This window comes from Lactuca virosa, chromosome 4 (assembly GCF_052849685.1).
Source record: "Lactuca virosa cultivar CGN04683 chromosome 4, Lactuca_virosa_CGN04683_v6, whole genome shotgun sequence".
Taxonomy (NCBI): Eukaryota; Viridiplantae; Streptophyta; class Magnoliopsida; order Asterales; family Asteraceae; genus Lactuca; species Lactuca virosa.
In genome coordinates, this window is record NC_136429.1 from 404,589,687 (window position 1) to 404,605,826 (window position 16,140).

General features: G+C 39.9%; 1 protein-coding gene across 1 annotated transcript; it reads left to right on the forward strand.

Moving 5' to 3' along the window:
- Positions 1 to 1,203: 1,203 nt before the first annotated feature.
- Positions 1,204 to 2,890, forward strand: LOC145108877 (GDP-mannose 4,6 dehydratase 1). Its single transcript, XM_079045965.1, has 2 exons — positions 1,204 to 1,830; positions 2,004 to 2,890. Exons 1-2 carry the CDS (start codon positions 1,259 to 1,261, stop codon positions 2,542 to 2,544), a joined length of 1,113 nt encoding a protein of 370 aa, XP_078902091.1. The 5' UTR covers positions 1,204 to 1,258; the 3' UTR covers positions 2,545 to 2,890.
- Positions 2,891 to 16,140: the final 13,250 nt, after the last annotated feature.

The window sequence follows — 16,140 nt, forward strand, 5'->3', positions numbered from 1 at the left end:
AACGTTCACAAGGCTCTTATGAAGCTCTACCACGACGATATCACTAATTCCTCTTCCATCCATCGTTGGATCGACACCATTTCCCCCAACGAGACCTACAACCTCACTACACAATCACAAGTAGTTGTTTCCTTTGAGATCCCTGATTACACCTATGTGTTGTTATTACCGGATCACTACGCCTTCTAGAAGCTTTAAGGTTTCATATCACCACTAATAATCGAACTCGTGTTAGGTATTATAAAGACGGTCTCATTCTTTCGATGCCCACCAATCTTTGTATCTGCATCACATATCCACTCTTCTAGATCTCCTTTACTTTTTTAGTATCATCTACCCATTTTGCATTTTCTCTCAGATGTGCTGATAGAACATTTAAAGGGTCATTAAGTATCTGATTATTTTTCGAGTCCTTTAAGTTGGCTTCTTGAGCTTGCATCATTGCTTAGAATATTTAATCAAACATCTTAACTGTTAGCAGCTTACTCATTCAAGCCACCATCAAATGAATTAATATAATAACATACATAACATTTTTTTTTCTTCACAATACTAAACATCAAATTCAGATAAATTCATTTTAAAATGAATAAGAAAATTGTTGAAATTAAAATGTATACATATTATTTGATGGTAGGTGGAAAACAATTATTGTTAACAAAATTCATTAATAACTAACTAGAATATAAATATGCATACTTATTATAACTTTGCTAAAAAAACGAAAACTTTTGTAAACTTTTTGTAAATGACTTCATCAAATCACCAACAACATCATCAATTAATCTATAAAACGATTTGTATACTACTTCTATCATCAGTTTCATATAGACAAGTTTTTATTGAAGTTGAAAACTCAAGTCTCGTTGTGAACATGTATTAAATATATAACGCCATCATATGGTAGTGTTATTTACAAAACTGATATCAATTTTGATAAATGACTTAACCTTTTACTATTTATTAAAAAATAATTGATTAAATTAATCATATTTGTCCTTTTTTTTTTTTCAAACAAGTGAAAGTATGAATTATGAAACAATGAAAATTGTTAATCTAAATTAGACGGTAATCGTAACCGACATGGACAGATCTGAGGTTTAATGTCACCACGTTGGACTGTCAAGCATACAATTCATAATTGTGCTAAAAGAAAGCGCGTGATTTCCACTCGCCCCCGTTGATAGTTTCTTATAAATCACGAATGCAAATTCCCTAACAAAACCCTCTCACATCCACTTCTCTAGTCAAAATTACAATGGCATCCGGCACCGACAGATCTCAATCCACCACCACCAACGGCGTTGAAGAACTGTCGATATCGAAACGGAAGGTAGCTCTGATCACCGGAATCACTGGCCAAGACGGCTCTTACCTCACCGAACTCCTCCTCGATAAAGGATATGAAGTCCACGGTCTGATCCGCCGGTCTTCAAACTTCAACACCCAACGGATCAACCACATCTACATCGACCCTCACAATGTTCACAAGGCTCGTATGAAGCTTCACTATGCCGATCTCACAGACGCCTCTTCCCTCCGTCGTTGGATCGACACAATTTCCCCCGACGAGATCTACAACCTCGCTGCACAATCACACGTCGCTGTTTCCTTTGAGATCCCTGATTACACCGCTGATGTCGTCGCTACCGGATCGCTACGCCTTCTAGAAGCCCTAAGGTCGCATATCACTACTAGCGGCCGGACTCATGTCAAGTATTATCAGGCCGGCTCGTCTGAGATGTTCGGATCAACTCCGCCACCGCAGTCGGAAGATACTCCGTTTCATCCGAGATCGCCTTATGCTGCTTCCAAATGCGCTGCTCATTGGTAACAACACTTTAATGTTCCTTCAACAGACTAGTAAATCTTTCAATTCGATTCATTCTCCTAGAAGTTGACCTAATCTTAGCTAGAATCATCTTATTCTTCCATCTTCTAGTCCACATTTTATACTCAGTTGCAGATCGGAACCTTATCAAAACATTGTTTATCTGGAACAGGTATACAGTTAATTACAGAGAAGCATACGGGATCTTCGCCTGCAATGGCATTCTCTTCAACCACGAATCACCACGAAGAGGTGAAAACTTTGTGACCAGAAAGATCACAAGGGCAGTAGGCCGGATCAAGATCGGTCTGCAAAGCAAACTATTCTTGGGGAATTTACAAGCTTCAAGAGATTGGGGTTTTGCAGGGGACTACGTGGAAGCAATGTGGTTGATGCTACAGCAGGATAAGCCAGATGACTATGTGGTGGCAACTGAGGAATCACACACAGTGGAGGAGTTTCTTGAAAAGGCATTTGGGTATGTGGGTTTGAACTGGAAAGATCATGTTGAAATTGATAAGAGGTATTTTAGGCCAACAGAAGTTGATAATTTGAAAGGTGATTCGAGTAAAGCTAGGAAAGCTCTTGGATGGAAACCCAAAGTTGGGTTTGAACAGTTGGTGAAGATGATGGTTGATGAAGATGTTGAGTTGGCTAAGAGGGAAAAAGTTCTTGTTGATGCAGGGTTCATGGATGCTCAACAACAGCCTTGATCTTGATCATGATTTTCAGATTTTGATCTTGATTTGGTATGTGAAATGAAATCTACTAGCTATACCCATCTTTTGTTGTTGGTTTTTTCTTGACTTTTTTTTTTTTTTTTGTTATAGTTATTCAATTGTAATTCTTTCTTTCTCACTTTTAGTGTTGGTTTAATTTGGGGGTTGTGACTTGTGAGCATAATCTCTTATTTATAGTTGAAAACCCCTTGGATTTGATGAGGCTTTATAGAGAGGGAAATCCATTGATGTTGGGGTTGTGGGTCATATAGTTTTATGCAAAAGCATATATATAATGTACTTTTTTGGTATTTTTAATAAATAGTGTTTTTCTCAACAATTTTGTTTGCGCGAGTGTGTGGTAATTGCTATGTCAATTGATTTGGACTTTTTTTTTTTTCTGAACGGAACAGATTTTATTTGAAAGCCAGCAAGGAACTAGAAAATAACAATTACATCAATGAAGTAGCAAAAGTAGGATTATGGATTCAAGAAGACCATCCTAACTTAACTTAGCAAGGAACTAGAAAAGAACAATTACATCAATGAAGTAGCAAAAGTAGGATTATGGATTCAAGAAGACCATCCTAACTTTGCTTTCCTATATGTATTAGAGATCCAAAAAATCTCTATGAACAATATCATTAAAAAAAGCTCGATTTCCTAGGAAAAGTCGTGCCAAAAACATTGTTATTGCGGAAGTTTCATAAATACCAAAATGTAGTAAAAAAAAATCTCCAACCCCCATCCAATGACAACCAGATCTCTAATCCAATGGCAACCAGATCTCTAACTTAAAGTAACGAAGATTATCTAGGGCATAAATTATGTGGAAAATGAATGCCAGGGGCGACTCTCCCAACCACACATCATGCCCAAACGAAGTAAATCGCCTATCTCCCGACACACAAGTTGAAGATCAAAACCTCTGTCCCATCATACGAATAATACCATTCCAAGGACTATATGATCACTTAGGTGTAAGAGATCTAAAACCACCATCTGTACCGTAGATTTGATCAAACGAGTCCACAATAAGTTGGGAAAATGATAGAATCTCCACCACCACCAAAAAATCATAGCTCTGTTATAAGAGAACAAACTGACAACACCTGACCCACCCTCTCCTCTAGAAGCGAGGAATCTATCCCATCAAACCCAATGCATACGTCTCTCATCTAAGTTTGCACCCCAAAATAAATTCGTCCTCAAAGCCTACAAAGAGGAGATAATAGAAAGTTGGGTCACGAATATCGACATTAAATAGCTCATGAGAGAGCCCAAAACGGACTTGACCAAAGTAAAACGACCTCCAATGGAAAGATTCTTGGCCTTCCACCCCGATAATCTACTTCGAAACCAATCCAACAAAGGAATCCAAGTAGTAATCCAAGACATAGTCTGGCCAGCCGGGGTACCTAGATGAAAGAAAGGAGGAACAGTTGGAGCATATCTAATCCTATCTTCTACCTCCTCAACCTGATTATAGGAAACCCCGATCAATTTACTTTTATGTAAATTGATTCTAAGACCCGACACCATATAAAAACATATGAGGATGTGAACAATACGGTTTGAGTTCGCATGATCCCAATCAGCTAAAATCATGACATCATCAACATAAAGAAGGTGTGACATCTTAGTCCCAGAAATAGAAACCTCATGAATATATCAGCCTCCTGAGCTCTAGTTAAAGCAACATGAAGATCATCCATCACATCCAATCAAACTAATAGGTCTAAAATCCATGGTTGTCTTTGGATCTCTAACTTTCTGGATCATAGTAAAAAAGAAGCATTACACCCCTTCGGAATGGAAGAGTGTTGGTAAAAATGGCAAACAAAAGCCACCACATCGTACTCTACAAGATTTCAATATCGCTTGAGGAAACCAAACATAAATAGCCCTTTTGATTTCATCACGAGTAAAAGGAGCCTCAATATACTGAACCTACATGACAGAAAGAGGACTAAACAAACGGGCTCCGGTCTTAGGTTGCCACCCACGTTGCTTCGAGAAAATAGACTCATAATAACTACGAAATTCCTCATTCACTCGCGCCGGCTCATCCACCCCCACCCCCATCAATCAACAAATCGCAAATAGTTAGCTGACGTCACTTACGATTGAGAATACCATGAAAGAAACTTGAATTTTCATCACCCTCTATGCTTCACTAAATCTTAGCTTTTTGCTCAAACTAAATCTTAGAAAGATGATTCAGATCTGACATATCCTTTAAAAGAGTGACTCATTTCTCTCTGAAAAAAGTCGAACCAACATCATTCATAAGAATCGCATCTAGGGCCTCGATCTTATCCTGTAACTCATTCCTCTTATTAGACATCTGGACTCGAGAAGTAGAGTTACACACCCTCATATTACATTTAAGAAGTTGGCATTTCTTCTTAAAAATAACCCAGGGGTTCATATCCACCAACCCATCCACCAATCGCGACCACAAACTATCCCATCAAAATCATCTAACTTAAACCAAGAGTGAAAAATTCGAAATGGAGTTGGACCGTAATCAACACAGTGTTCTATCAAGAGAATGGGACGAGGATCCTTCTTTTCCAAAACCAAACCCATTATATGAGGAAAATTATGCAAAAGATCCGTCATGATAAAAAATCTATCAAGTTTACTAAATTCTAAACCCCATCTATCACTCTATCTAAAATGCGACCCTCCTAAAGGAATATCGACCAAATCAACATGCTCTGTAAAGCCATTGAAAGTTCTAGCGGTTATTAAATTAAAACAAAACCCCATTCGCTTCGAATCATCCTGAACTTCATTAAAATCTCCCATAAGAATACACTCCCCCGAAAAAGAAACAACCATCTCTAAAATGCCAGCCCACGACTTCCGTTTCCAAACATAACCTCCAAACCTGACCCTGTCCAAAATAAACAGCCTCAACAACAGACCAGTCAGTAATAAACACACGCTTCTGAGAAATAAGTTTCGGGTTCCAAACAGCCAGAATACCACCCGAAGCACCACGAGAGGAGGAAAAAGCATGCATAAAAAAAGCATTCCTCCAAAAAGATCGGACCGACACTAAATCCATAACTTCCATTTTTGTTTCTTAAATGGCTAGAAAGTTTACTTTATGAAGATGGCATAAATTTCTAACCCACCCCCGTTTATCCACACAACTCGCTCCTTGAATGTTTAAAGAAAGACAGTTCATGTATTATTACTTCGCACACCATGACCTTCAATGATTTCTTTCACCCTTTCAAAACACCCTTCCTTAACATAACCCATTGATTCTCCACGATTTTTTCAATTCAATCATAAACGATTGGTTAGTAAAAGAAGCATCTGATATAGTTTGATTACCCTAGAATTTAGAGTGACATGGATTAGAAAAGCATGGAGGATGGGAAAGATCTTCCTCCGAATCTTGTACTTCGGACAACCTTCCAAAACCCCCTGAAAAACTTAATGGTGCTTCGCAGTTATGAACACTAGGTTATTTCTGATAATTCATAGGTGCAATGGCTGCAACTGAGGCTGAAAAAGCTTCAGATGGACGGTGCTGAACAGAATTAGCAACAGGGAATGCAACAACTGTCAATTGTACTGTTGTTGTTGGCAGAGAAGCTGCTGATTTTGGTGAAGCTGCAAGTGGATGGGCACTATTCTGCTGAGCAAATACAAGAAATTTGACAGCATTCTGTTGAACCAAAAACTGAACAGATGCAACAGGTTCTCCTGCATCAGAATTCCGAAAATACCCTTGACAATGATCTTTTCTTTGTTTATCTAATATTCAGCTTTCAAATCTTCTTTGTCCATTTTTTTAACGTTTCATAAACACCAAAAAGATCATCTAAAATTCATCTTTATAATGCAAAGAAAAATTACTTTCATGCTTTTTCAAATAAATCATGATCATTGTCTACACCCCGTTCATTTTTGCAAAAACCGGATGAGAATGGAGGATTCCAACCGGAAGCTTCTTTGATCCTTATTGGAAAAACCACACCATCTGCTCTAATATACATCAGCTCTGAAATGATTCCAAGAAAGCTTGTCAAGATACAAACCTGATTCTTGTAGACGTCTCCACTTAACCCATCATCAAGTTGAACAATAGTTCCAAATTAGGCCATAATTTTCCTAAACATGGACTTGCTTAAGCATGTAAAATAATTCCTTCAATGGAGGATCCCATGATCCAATGATCAATTGCGTCAATAGGCATAAAAATTTTACATGCTTCCTTTGTCTTGAACTCCAAAATCACCCATAACCCACTGATATACCGAATATCAAAATCATCAAAACCCTCATCAACACATAACATATGGAGGTTAGGCAATGTATGAAAGTCTCTAGCCTTAATCAAACATGCTAGTTTTCTTTTTTCTACAATAAAATCTCCAGAAACAATTTCAATGACATCCACCATCTGTTCTTTATCCTTTGCAACCTTAGAATTGACTTTCAACACGCATACAAATTTACAGTATTTTCTTGCTTCTCAACTTTAGAGTGAACTGCATGGTTAGCAACAGATGGTTCTTTTTTCCGGTAACGTGGGATAAATGCAAACATTTTATAGTAACCAAACCACACAACGCATAACTATTTAACCATTTGATCAACATTATGTAAACCTGAGAATCTAACAAACCCAATACATTTACCCAAACACGACTTTTTATTCGAGATAAATACATCCACAACTTTCCCCAATCGAGCACAAACCCTTCCACAAATCTTTAGTTCTAACAGAGTCTGGGAAATTAGTAATGTAAAAAGATTGGGTATCACGACTTATAGTACCACGGGTTCGCTGAGAATCGTTTCTATGAACCCTAGCCTTCTCCTGGAATTTACAATTCTTGGTGCAACCATCGTCATCATTACGGACCCATCGTGAATCCACTCGAGACATTGCTTCAACAACAATACCAAAGAAAAATGTCGATCATATAGATAGATAGTAGAAAAAAGGTAGTAAAATCGTCGATTATAGATTTTTTTTAATATAACAAAATGACCATAATCACGAGCATCACACATGCGTTAGTGACATTACTTTATACGACATAAAGCATGGATGCATTCATGGTATTACTTATCTGACATAAAGCATCGTGAGACATATTTAACTAATGATACTATTTTATCTGACATAAAGCATCGCCAGACACATTTAAGTAGCGATAAGATTGATACAACAAGCCCATATTCAAATGGAATAGCTGAGGGCATACACAAAACATTTAAGTCTATAAAGTTTAATATAATGTTATATCACCATTCCACTTTTCATAAAACTTAAAATATAATTCCTACATCGGATTTTATACATCTCAATAGGATGTATTTAATTAATAGGATGTATTTAAAGAAAAAAAGTAATTTTTTTTCAATTGAAGTATTCAATTGGTCATTGAATGCTAACTTAGCATGTATGAGTTTAACTCGTTAAAGGAATGTTTAATCGTTGTTAATTGAGTCGGATCTAACTTATAAGTTGTCTGATTAAAATTGTCTCTAAATAAAACCTTGTTGTTTAATTATACATCTAACTGGTTGTACTAAATGATAAAAATAACCATATTACCATTGTGTTCTATCTTGCATCAGATAAATAAATCTGTTTGATAAATAATATGAATGAAGTTGCTGATTTCAACATACACGTTCAAGAGTTCATAATTTCATGATTTCAACATACAAAGTTCATAATTTAAACATACAAAGTTCATAATTTCAACATCAATATGATTTGTAATGTAACACCCGGTTCCTGGTATGTATTTTAATAAGAATTATTCATTTTTGCAAAGAGACTTGACGAGTTGGAGGCTCCAAACTCGTCGAGTAGGAATGAGATTTTTGGACGCGGGGCTTGAAGTCTACTCGACGAGTTAAGTAGCCTCAACTTGACGAGTAGAGCTGCCAGAGTGAAACCTTAATTTTCAGGGTTTGCACCCTATTTAAGCACCACTCTTCATTGTGGCCTCCCTCATCGCCTCCCTCGGTCCAACAAAACCCTAATTCGTGATCTTGAGCTTTTGAGTGTGTGCGAGTGAAAAGAGAGTGACTCTTTGGTATTTCCTTGAAGGAGTGGAAGCTTGAAGTGCTTGGTTGAAGGAGGGAGTTGTGGATCTAGAGATTTCGTTGTCAAATCAGCCTTACTGAGGTATAAAATCTATACCTTGACTATTCATTTACTAGATCCCTTCATGGAGTAGTTTAGGGCTTTAAGAAGCATATTTCGGAACCATTCATGCATGCAAGCATGTTTTGGAGTCATGAATTCAGATTTGGAGCCTTTGAGGGACTCCTTGGCATAAAGGTGCCATCTTTATGGACATGGGAGTCCCATGCAACTTGTGAACCACTTTTTAGGACTTTTTGTCACACCCCCGAACCAGACGGCGGAAACGTCCGGGGGCTTCGGTGACTTCATTTTTGTAGTATCATCATAGTGTATATAATTGAAACAAAACATCATCATCATCACACATGTAATATTACAACTGTCATTGTTTACATCAAGTATTGTATTTCAATATTACATGCCAAAATATCCAAAATATGGTGATAACAAAACACAACGAAATATCCAGGTATTTTTGCTAACCAACCTGCTCAACGATTTCCTGAGAATACAAGTTAATTTAAAAAGGTCAACATATATAATGTTGGTGAGTTCATAAGCATGTTTGAGTAAAATGATTTGTATAACTTTGTAAACACCAGAAAATCCGATATTTTCCGAAAAACGATTAGAAATGTTTGTGTCCGATCTTGTATTAATGTATGTGTGTTAATGTTTGAAAATGTATAATGTGAATGGTCCCAGATAATCTGATATTGTCTGTCTATAAAAACGTTGTAGTCTTATGAGGTAAGTTTCTGTGTTATCAACAGATGTTGTATTCTGTAAATTTTATAATGGTGTTAATTCCTCTAAGTGAGTCGTTATAACCATACATGATAATGACTAATCCGCCTGTCATGACGTTTTTGGACGTCGACGTGTTGATGGTAAGGTTTGTCACCCTAGACTGACCTAGTCTAACTGTAGTGAACACTCAGGTGTGGGGTGTCACCCCCGTATAGATCTATACACAAACTCACGCTCGCCCTCCAGGAGACTCTGGTTATAACTACAGGCTACGGTTGTACACTCGATAGGTGCCAAACGAAGTGTATCATAAGATCCTTAACTAAATTTACGCGAATATGAAATTGTACAGTTTATATTGTTTACGTGTAAGTATTTAGTTTTCAAAGCCCAACGAGTGCGTATGTGAATGTGTGAAGTCAACAAGCATGTAGATGGACCACGAAGGCCCAATAAACATGTAAGGTATATTCCAGGCCCAATAAACATGTAAAAGGACAACTGAGACCCACTAAACATGTAAATTATATTACATGCCCAATAAACATGTAAAAGGACAATTAAGGCCCACTAAACATGTAAATTATATTCCAGGCCCAATAAACATGTAAAAGGACAACTAAGGCCCACTAAACATGTAAATTATATTCCAGGCCCAATAAGCATGTAAATGACGTAATTGATCCGTTTGTTGTTACGTTGGTTGTTAAGTTTAGTTGTTTACCAAAATGACATAAAATGTCCACTTTTTGTAAAAAAAAATCTTTGGTCCTTAAAACCGAAAATTTACAATCAAGGCACATTTTTGGTAAAAATGACACTTTAGGTCCTTTAAGACCAAAAGTTTACATTTAAGGCTAGTTTTAAGTAAAAATAACATTTTTAACCCACTTTTGTCAAAAATCTCATTTTTGGCCTCAATTTTATGAAAAAAATCACATTCTCGATCCAATTATGAACAAATTTATCTTTTTGGCCCAAGATTTAATAAATTTACATTTTCAGCCTTTTTTATCAAACATTTACACTTTTGGCTCAACTTTGTTTAAAATGACACTTAAGCCCACAAAAGCCTAAAAATTTACAATTTTGGCCCAAAAGCCGTGAAAAGCGCAAAATGAGTGTAACATCCCAAAATTCAAGACCAAAAATTTCATTTTTAATTAGGTTATTACATAAAATCAAAGTGTGAATAATCAAAATATAATATTATAAAACCATATCAGAGTATAATCCCAAGGATCTCGTGTGCGGAAAACATAGTGTGATGCGCTGCGATTAAGTCGGCTCCTTTCCTTTGAAACAAAGTATCTGAAACCAAAACTGTAAACCGTAAGCACGAAGCTTAGTGAGTTCCCAAAATACTACATATACATATTAGCCACTCGAGGCTATAACTCTATAAGACCTTCCGGTCAATGTGACTCAGTGGGACCCTCCGGTCCTACAACTCTGGTAGACCTTCCAGCCCTACCATGGCTTGCCTTTCGGCCTCAACTCTGATCGCCTTCCGGCCATAACTCTGATTGCCTTCCGGCCATAACTCTATCGACCTTCCGGTCCCAAATCATAGAATATATACATAACACATAGATAAGAACATATATATCACATAAACAAAATGCATAATATCACATAGACAAAATGCATAATATCACATAACTCGTGTAAGCACATAAGACCTTCCGGTCACACATAATTACCACTCTAGGTAAGGTATCTGTTGAAGTCCCGCAGGCTCAATCCCCCACTGCTGAGGTCCTGCAGACTCAACCCCAGCTGCTGGATGACAGATTCCCGATCTGTCAATCATCAAAACATCACCCAATTAATAATTGGGTCCCACTACCTAACCATAAGTACCTACTTTGGATAATTACTACTTTGCCCCATGCTTGGCTTTATTTAAGCCCAAGGCCCAATCCATAGGCCCAAAGTCAATTAGGAATCAAAGCCCAACACATGGCCTAGTTTTCCAAATTGGGCCCAAGCCTATACATGGTCTTATTCTAAGGTTCATCCTCATATAATCATTAAGGCCCAAACTGTGGCCCAACTATGGCCCAATTTTTCCAATTGGGCCCAAACCCCTTACATGGGCCTTACCCTAGGCCCATTAATTTATTCTAGACCATTTGCTTGATCTTGGATGGTCCATTATTATCTTAATCATTTAGGCCCAATAGAAAGGCCCAATAATAAACCCAAGTGAAACTAGGGTTTCACATAAAATGATGATTAGGGTTAAGTTTCCTACTTAACCCATTAATGACTTAATCCATTAAGTCCAATATTACTTAGATTAATTTCTTGCCAATGATTATTATTTAATATCTCCAGTTATTAAATAATTCCCGTGTGTCCCGATTAATTCCCCAAATTAGGGTTTTGATGGCATTAGGGTTTTCCAAACCCTAATTAGGGTTTCCAACCCAAATACTAGCCCATTTATTAATTTGTTGGGCTTTTAGATCAATTAGGGCTTTATTGGGCCTATTAAGCCCACTAGAATATTATTAAGCCCATTAGGGTTTTCATTAAGCCCATTAGGCTTCATTGGGACCATTAGGGTTTCTAGCACCCTAAACTAGTCAACACAACCAGGCGAAGCACACCGCCACCCGACACGGCGCCCGGTGGCGGCAGGAGGCAGCAGCCACCACCTGACGGTGGTGGTGATGGATTTTCTTCACTATTCAGATTTGTTACAATTACAATACCCAACCGATTAACACGCACACACCCTAATCTAATTACAAAACATATACATACAAAAGTACACCCACCCGCGGTGGTACACGGCGGCATGAGGCTGCAGCCACCACCTTACGGTGGTGGCAGCGGTTCCTTTAGCTTCCAACACGCAGCAACACCACACACACCCATGAATACGTCCACAGCCACCTCCCACGGTGGCTGGGAGTGGCGGAATGAAACAGGAACGACAATCAAGGCTATTCCGGCGGCACCCTTGTTCTCGTCGGAGGCAGCAGCGTCCAGCAGCATCGTCGGCGGCACAGCCGCATGGCGTCGACTGAAGCAAGTGGAACAACCACTTGAGTACACAAATAGCGACGGTATCTCGAACGGAAGCGAGAGGGCAGCCGCGGAGATGCAATAATGGCAACTGGAGAAGGCATGAGGTCGGCGAAGCAACGACGACCGGTGGCTTGGGCGCAGTACTAGGGAAACGACGCTGAGATGGCGGAAACGATTGTGGAGCGGTCTAGCAAGCACACGGTGGCAGCAACCCACCTATCTTCGTTTCTCGGTGGCCCTCATGGTCGTCGGCAGCAAGAGCTTCAGTAAGGTGTTGCGACTTCGACGACAGCGAGCAGCGGCGCCGGAGATGAAGAAATGGGAGTGACGGCTGGTAACCGAACATGGAGAAGGTGCGGCTGATACACATGGTTCTAGGGTTAGGGTTTCTTAACCCTTGAATACCACTCCCATTAGAACTTTGCCATAATGGCACTTCCAGCCCCTCCATCACCTTCTTCTTTCAATCTAAATCCGAAAATTACCAAATGGCCCCCTCCTCTTCAAAACCCATTTCAAAGAAGATCCATATTTTACCTTTTAGCCCCCAACATTAAAAATATATTACAACTTAGGTGCAGAATTTACCAATTTAACCCCTACTTCCATAATTCTTCACAAATTCGATTCCTAATTTACCAGACAACCCCTTAGCCCCAAAATCTCTTCAAATGAAGTCCCAGAAGTTACCATTTAGTCCCTGCCTTCATAAATAATTATAAAATGAGTCCGAAACTTATAATTTTAACCCCCAACTTCTGAATTGTGCCAATTAACTCCTCGAAACCAACACCCTGCATATATATTTATTTATTTTAGGGTTACCATTCATTCATTATTTTGTTTATTTATTTAATAAATAAACCGGGTGTTACAACTCTCCCCCACTTAAATTAGATTTTGTCCTCAAAATCATTCATTACCCTTCCTTACATGCTAACCACTCTAGTAATACGGTCATAACTCCGAGCATAGCCCCAGTCTTTCCAAGGCATTCTAAATCATCCCTCGTAAGGTTCTAAAACCCAAAAACAAACGAACTCCTTACAACAAGATCACATCTACTCCGTCTAAATCTGTTGTCTTGAGATTGTCTGATTCCCTGACAGACCACTCATACGGAATCATCATCGTTGAATCCCATCCATTTATCCCTCAACTAACTACTTATCTTCTGATCACTCGCGGATCCTACTATAAAACAGGGTCACCGACCCAAATATCCTTGCATATTATAGAGCATAACCCAAACAATCTGCTATTCATCCGTATTTACAACCTAAAACACAGATACTAATACTGCCCAAAACGCTGGAACTGCCTGACACTAAACTGCCTGAAGCGATATGTTGCTACATGGTAGCTTCCTAAATTCTATCGAGACCTTCCTGGTCTCCATTCATCCATCAGTAATATGAAATATCGAGTTCCTGCCCGGTTGCAGAGCCAAAGGACTCCCACTTAGTCGTCTCACATGACTTATGAACGAAGTCCTCCTCTGGAACTGGTTGCCACTAGTTACCATGCCATTGTGGCTCTAACTACCCCCCCCCCCCCCGATCCAACCGATCGGGTCCATATGTCGAATCCCGACATTACCAAATACAAGCTAGAAGTGATTGCTACCTAACCGATGGTAGCCTTATATCACAAGCAATCTTATACAGTCCATTACTTCCCTGATCCCACAACTGTAGTGGCGCTCCTACAATCGTATCACTGACTCAACCAGATCCAATCCGACTAGGAAATTTTGAAATCCAATCCGTGAATTTCCATATTCTTACTGCTACACCCGAACTGGTGGGTACCACCATTCCTCCCGCGTTCCTACAACACGCTCATGCCACCAACCAGTCTAGCGAGGCTATGGCTACACTCGCAATCTCATGACACTCTATCACCATTTGCCAACCCTTGTGAATGCTACGGCTACCCCCGCAGCCTCACAACACGCCCCATACTACCTGATCGTTAGTGAATGCTACGGCTACCCCCGTACTCTTACAACACTTTCCATGCTATCTGTTCACTAGCGAATGCTACGACTACCCCCGTAGTCTTACAACACTTCCCGACCGGGTCGATATGCACTCGATCTAACACTCAACTGAACTTGAGCCCCAACTGGAACTCTAACCTGGTTCCCAAAACCTGCTATTTGTCGCCAAGGCAAAGCGTGAACCAATGTTGGAATGTTTACTGAACTTCCAACTCATCCAATCCTCGACCTAGACGGCCACTCGACCGTCTTTCCCCCTTGACGGGGATACGAAACTCATCCTAGTTTCACTCCTACTTCTGCTCCTGGACGCTTGATCGATTCTCCCCCACTTAGCTTCAGCTAAGCCTTCACGGTTCGTGGGAATTGAAGGACTCCCAATCCTTCTCGCTTCCTAGTATCCCACTGATGACACCCTGTGTTTACTAATGCTAGCGATCAATCACCGGTTTCATCCTAAGATCGCCCACCCTTTGAAATCTTGATGAGTACTCATGAAATCCGGTCCAGTCTGACACCTCAATCCACTTCCCATGCTGACAACCAGAGGCCTTAATCTTCACTCTGGCTGACGAATCCTCGTTCTCACTTTCATTCTCGTAGCATTACTGAACTCTAACCGAGCACAACCCATGCAAAAATGCAATTCTCTCGAACATTCAATGACCGAACACCCATACATTTAACACTCACAACTGAGTCCACTGTCTTAATGCTACCAGTCCTCTCCTAGTAATGGTAGTGCCTTGAACTCCAAAGTTCCTTCGTAGGCAGCTAACGACCATACCCAAACAATGATAGGGCCACGAAACTCTGACTTCACTGGAGAACTATCGCTCTAATCCTGACCCAACGTCCTCTGAGTAATATTCTTGTACCGATCTCGTCAAAGATCCGGAGTGATAATGGTACACGCGGAACCCACCCCGTAGGATACGTCCCTCTGTGGGTTCATCAAGGACCTTTCGGCATGCTGGATGTCATATATGATCCTTGATAATCCAAACACTAACAAAAAACTGACCTAAGATCTGTCCTGTCCAAGCTCCCTCGCAATTCCAAGGCGATACAGATTCCCAATATCCACCTTGAAGTGGCAAAAGATAACATATCCGCTTACTTCTGGAGGAATACTGATCACCTTCAGCTGACATGACCAACCCTGCCACACCCGTAGCAGTCTAAACCCTTGGAGTGACAGACTCCCTTATGCACTCTCTTGTACGTGCTACACTGTCTCAGGCCCTGCTGGCATTTCGCCCGATGATCAAAAGTCATGGGTCTCTTCCCGAGACCCTCTTCTATATGCACCTAGCACGCACCTCTCTCCTCAAGGTGCTCCAAATCGATATCGCATCTGCAACTTCTTGGAAATCATATCCTCCAGGGTCTGACACCCTGCCACGCTCACTAGCTCCCTTGCCAATGGCTAAGCTGCAACAACCGGAACATCCTCGGTCCCCAAACCGGGTCACTAACTTCTCCCCGAAGCTTCTCAGATTCTCCAAGACTCTCACCGATTCGAGTATGGATCCTGTGCTTTCAGTAGTACGGGCCCAATACTACCTTCCACACCTATCCATACTTTCCTCAGTAATCCTCCCGGATCCTCCAAGTCACTTCCTCAACTGGAACACCCAGGTCTCACTGAACCTCACTACTAATC

What these genes read in the sequence shown, in the direction of transcription:
- LOC145108877 (XM_079045965.1), top strand. Translation starts at nt 1,259, where the DNA reads ATGGCATCCGGCACCGACAGATCTCAATCCACCACCACCAACGGCGTT. An exon ending in TCCAAATGCGCTGCTCATTG is followed by an intron (nt 1,831 to 2,003) that starts GTAACAACACTT and finishes TATCTGGAACAG; the next exon opens with GTATACAGTTAATTACAGAG.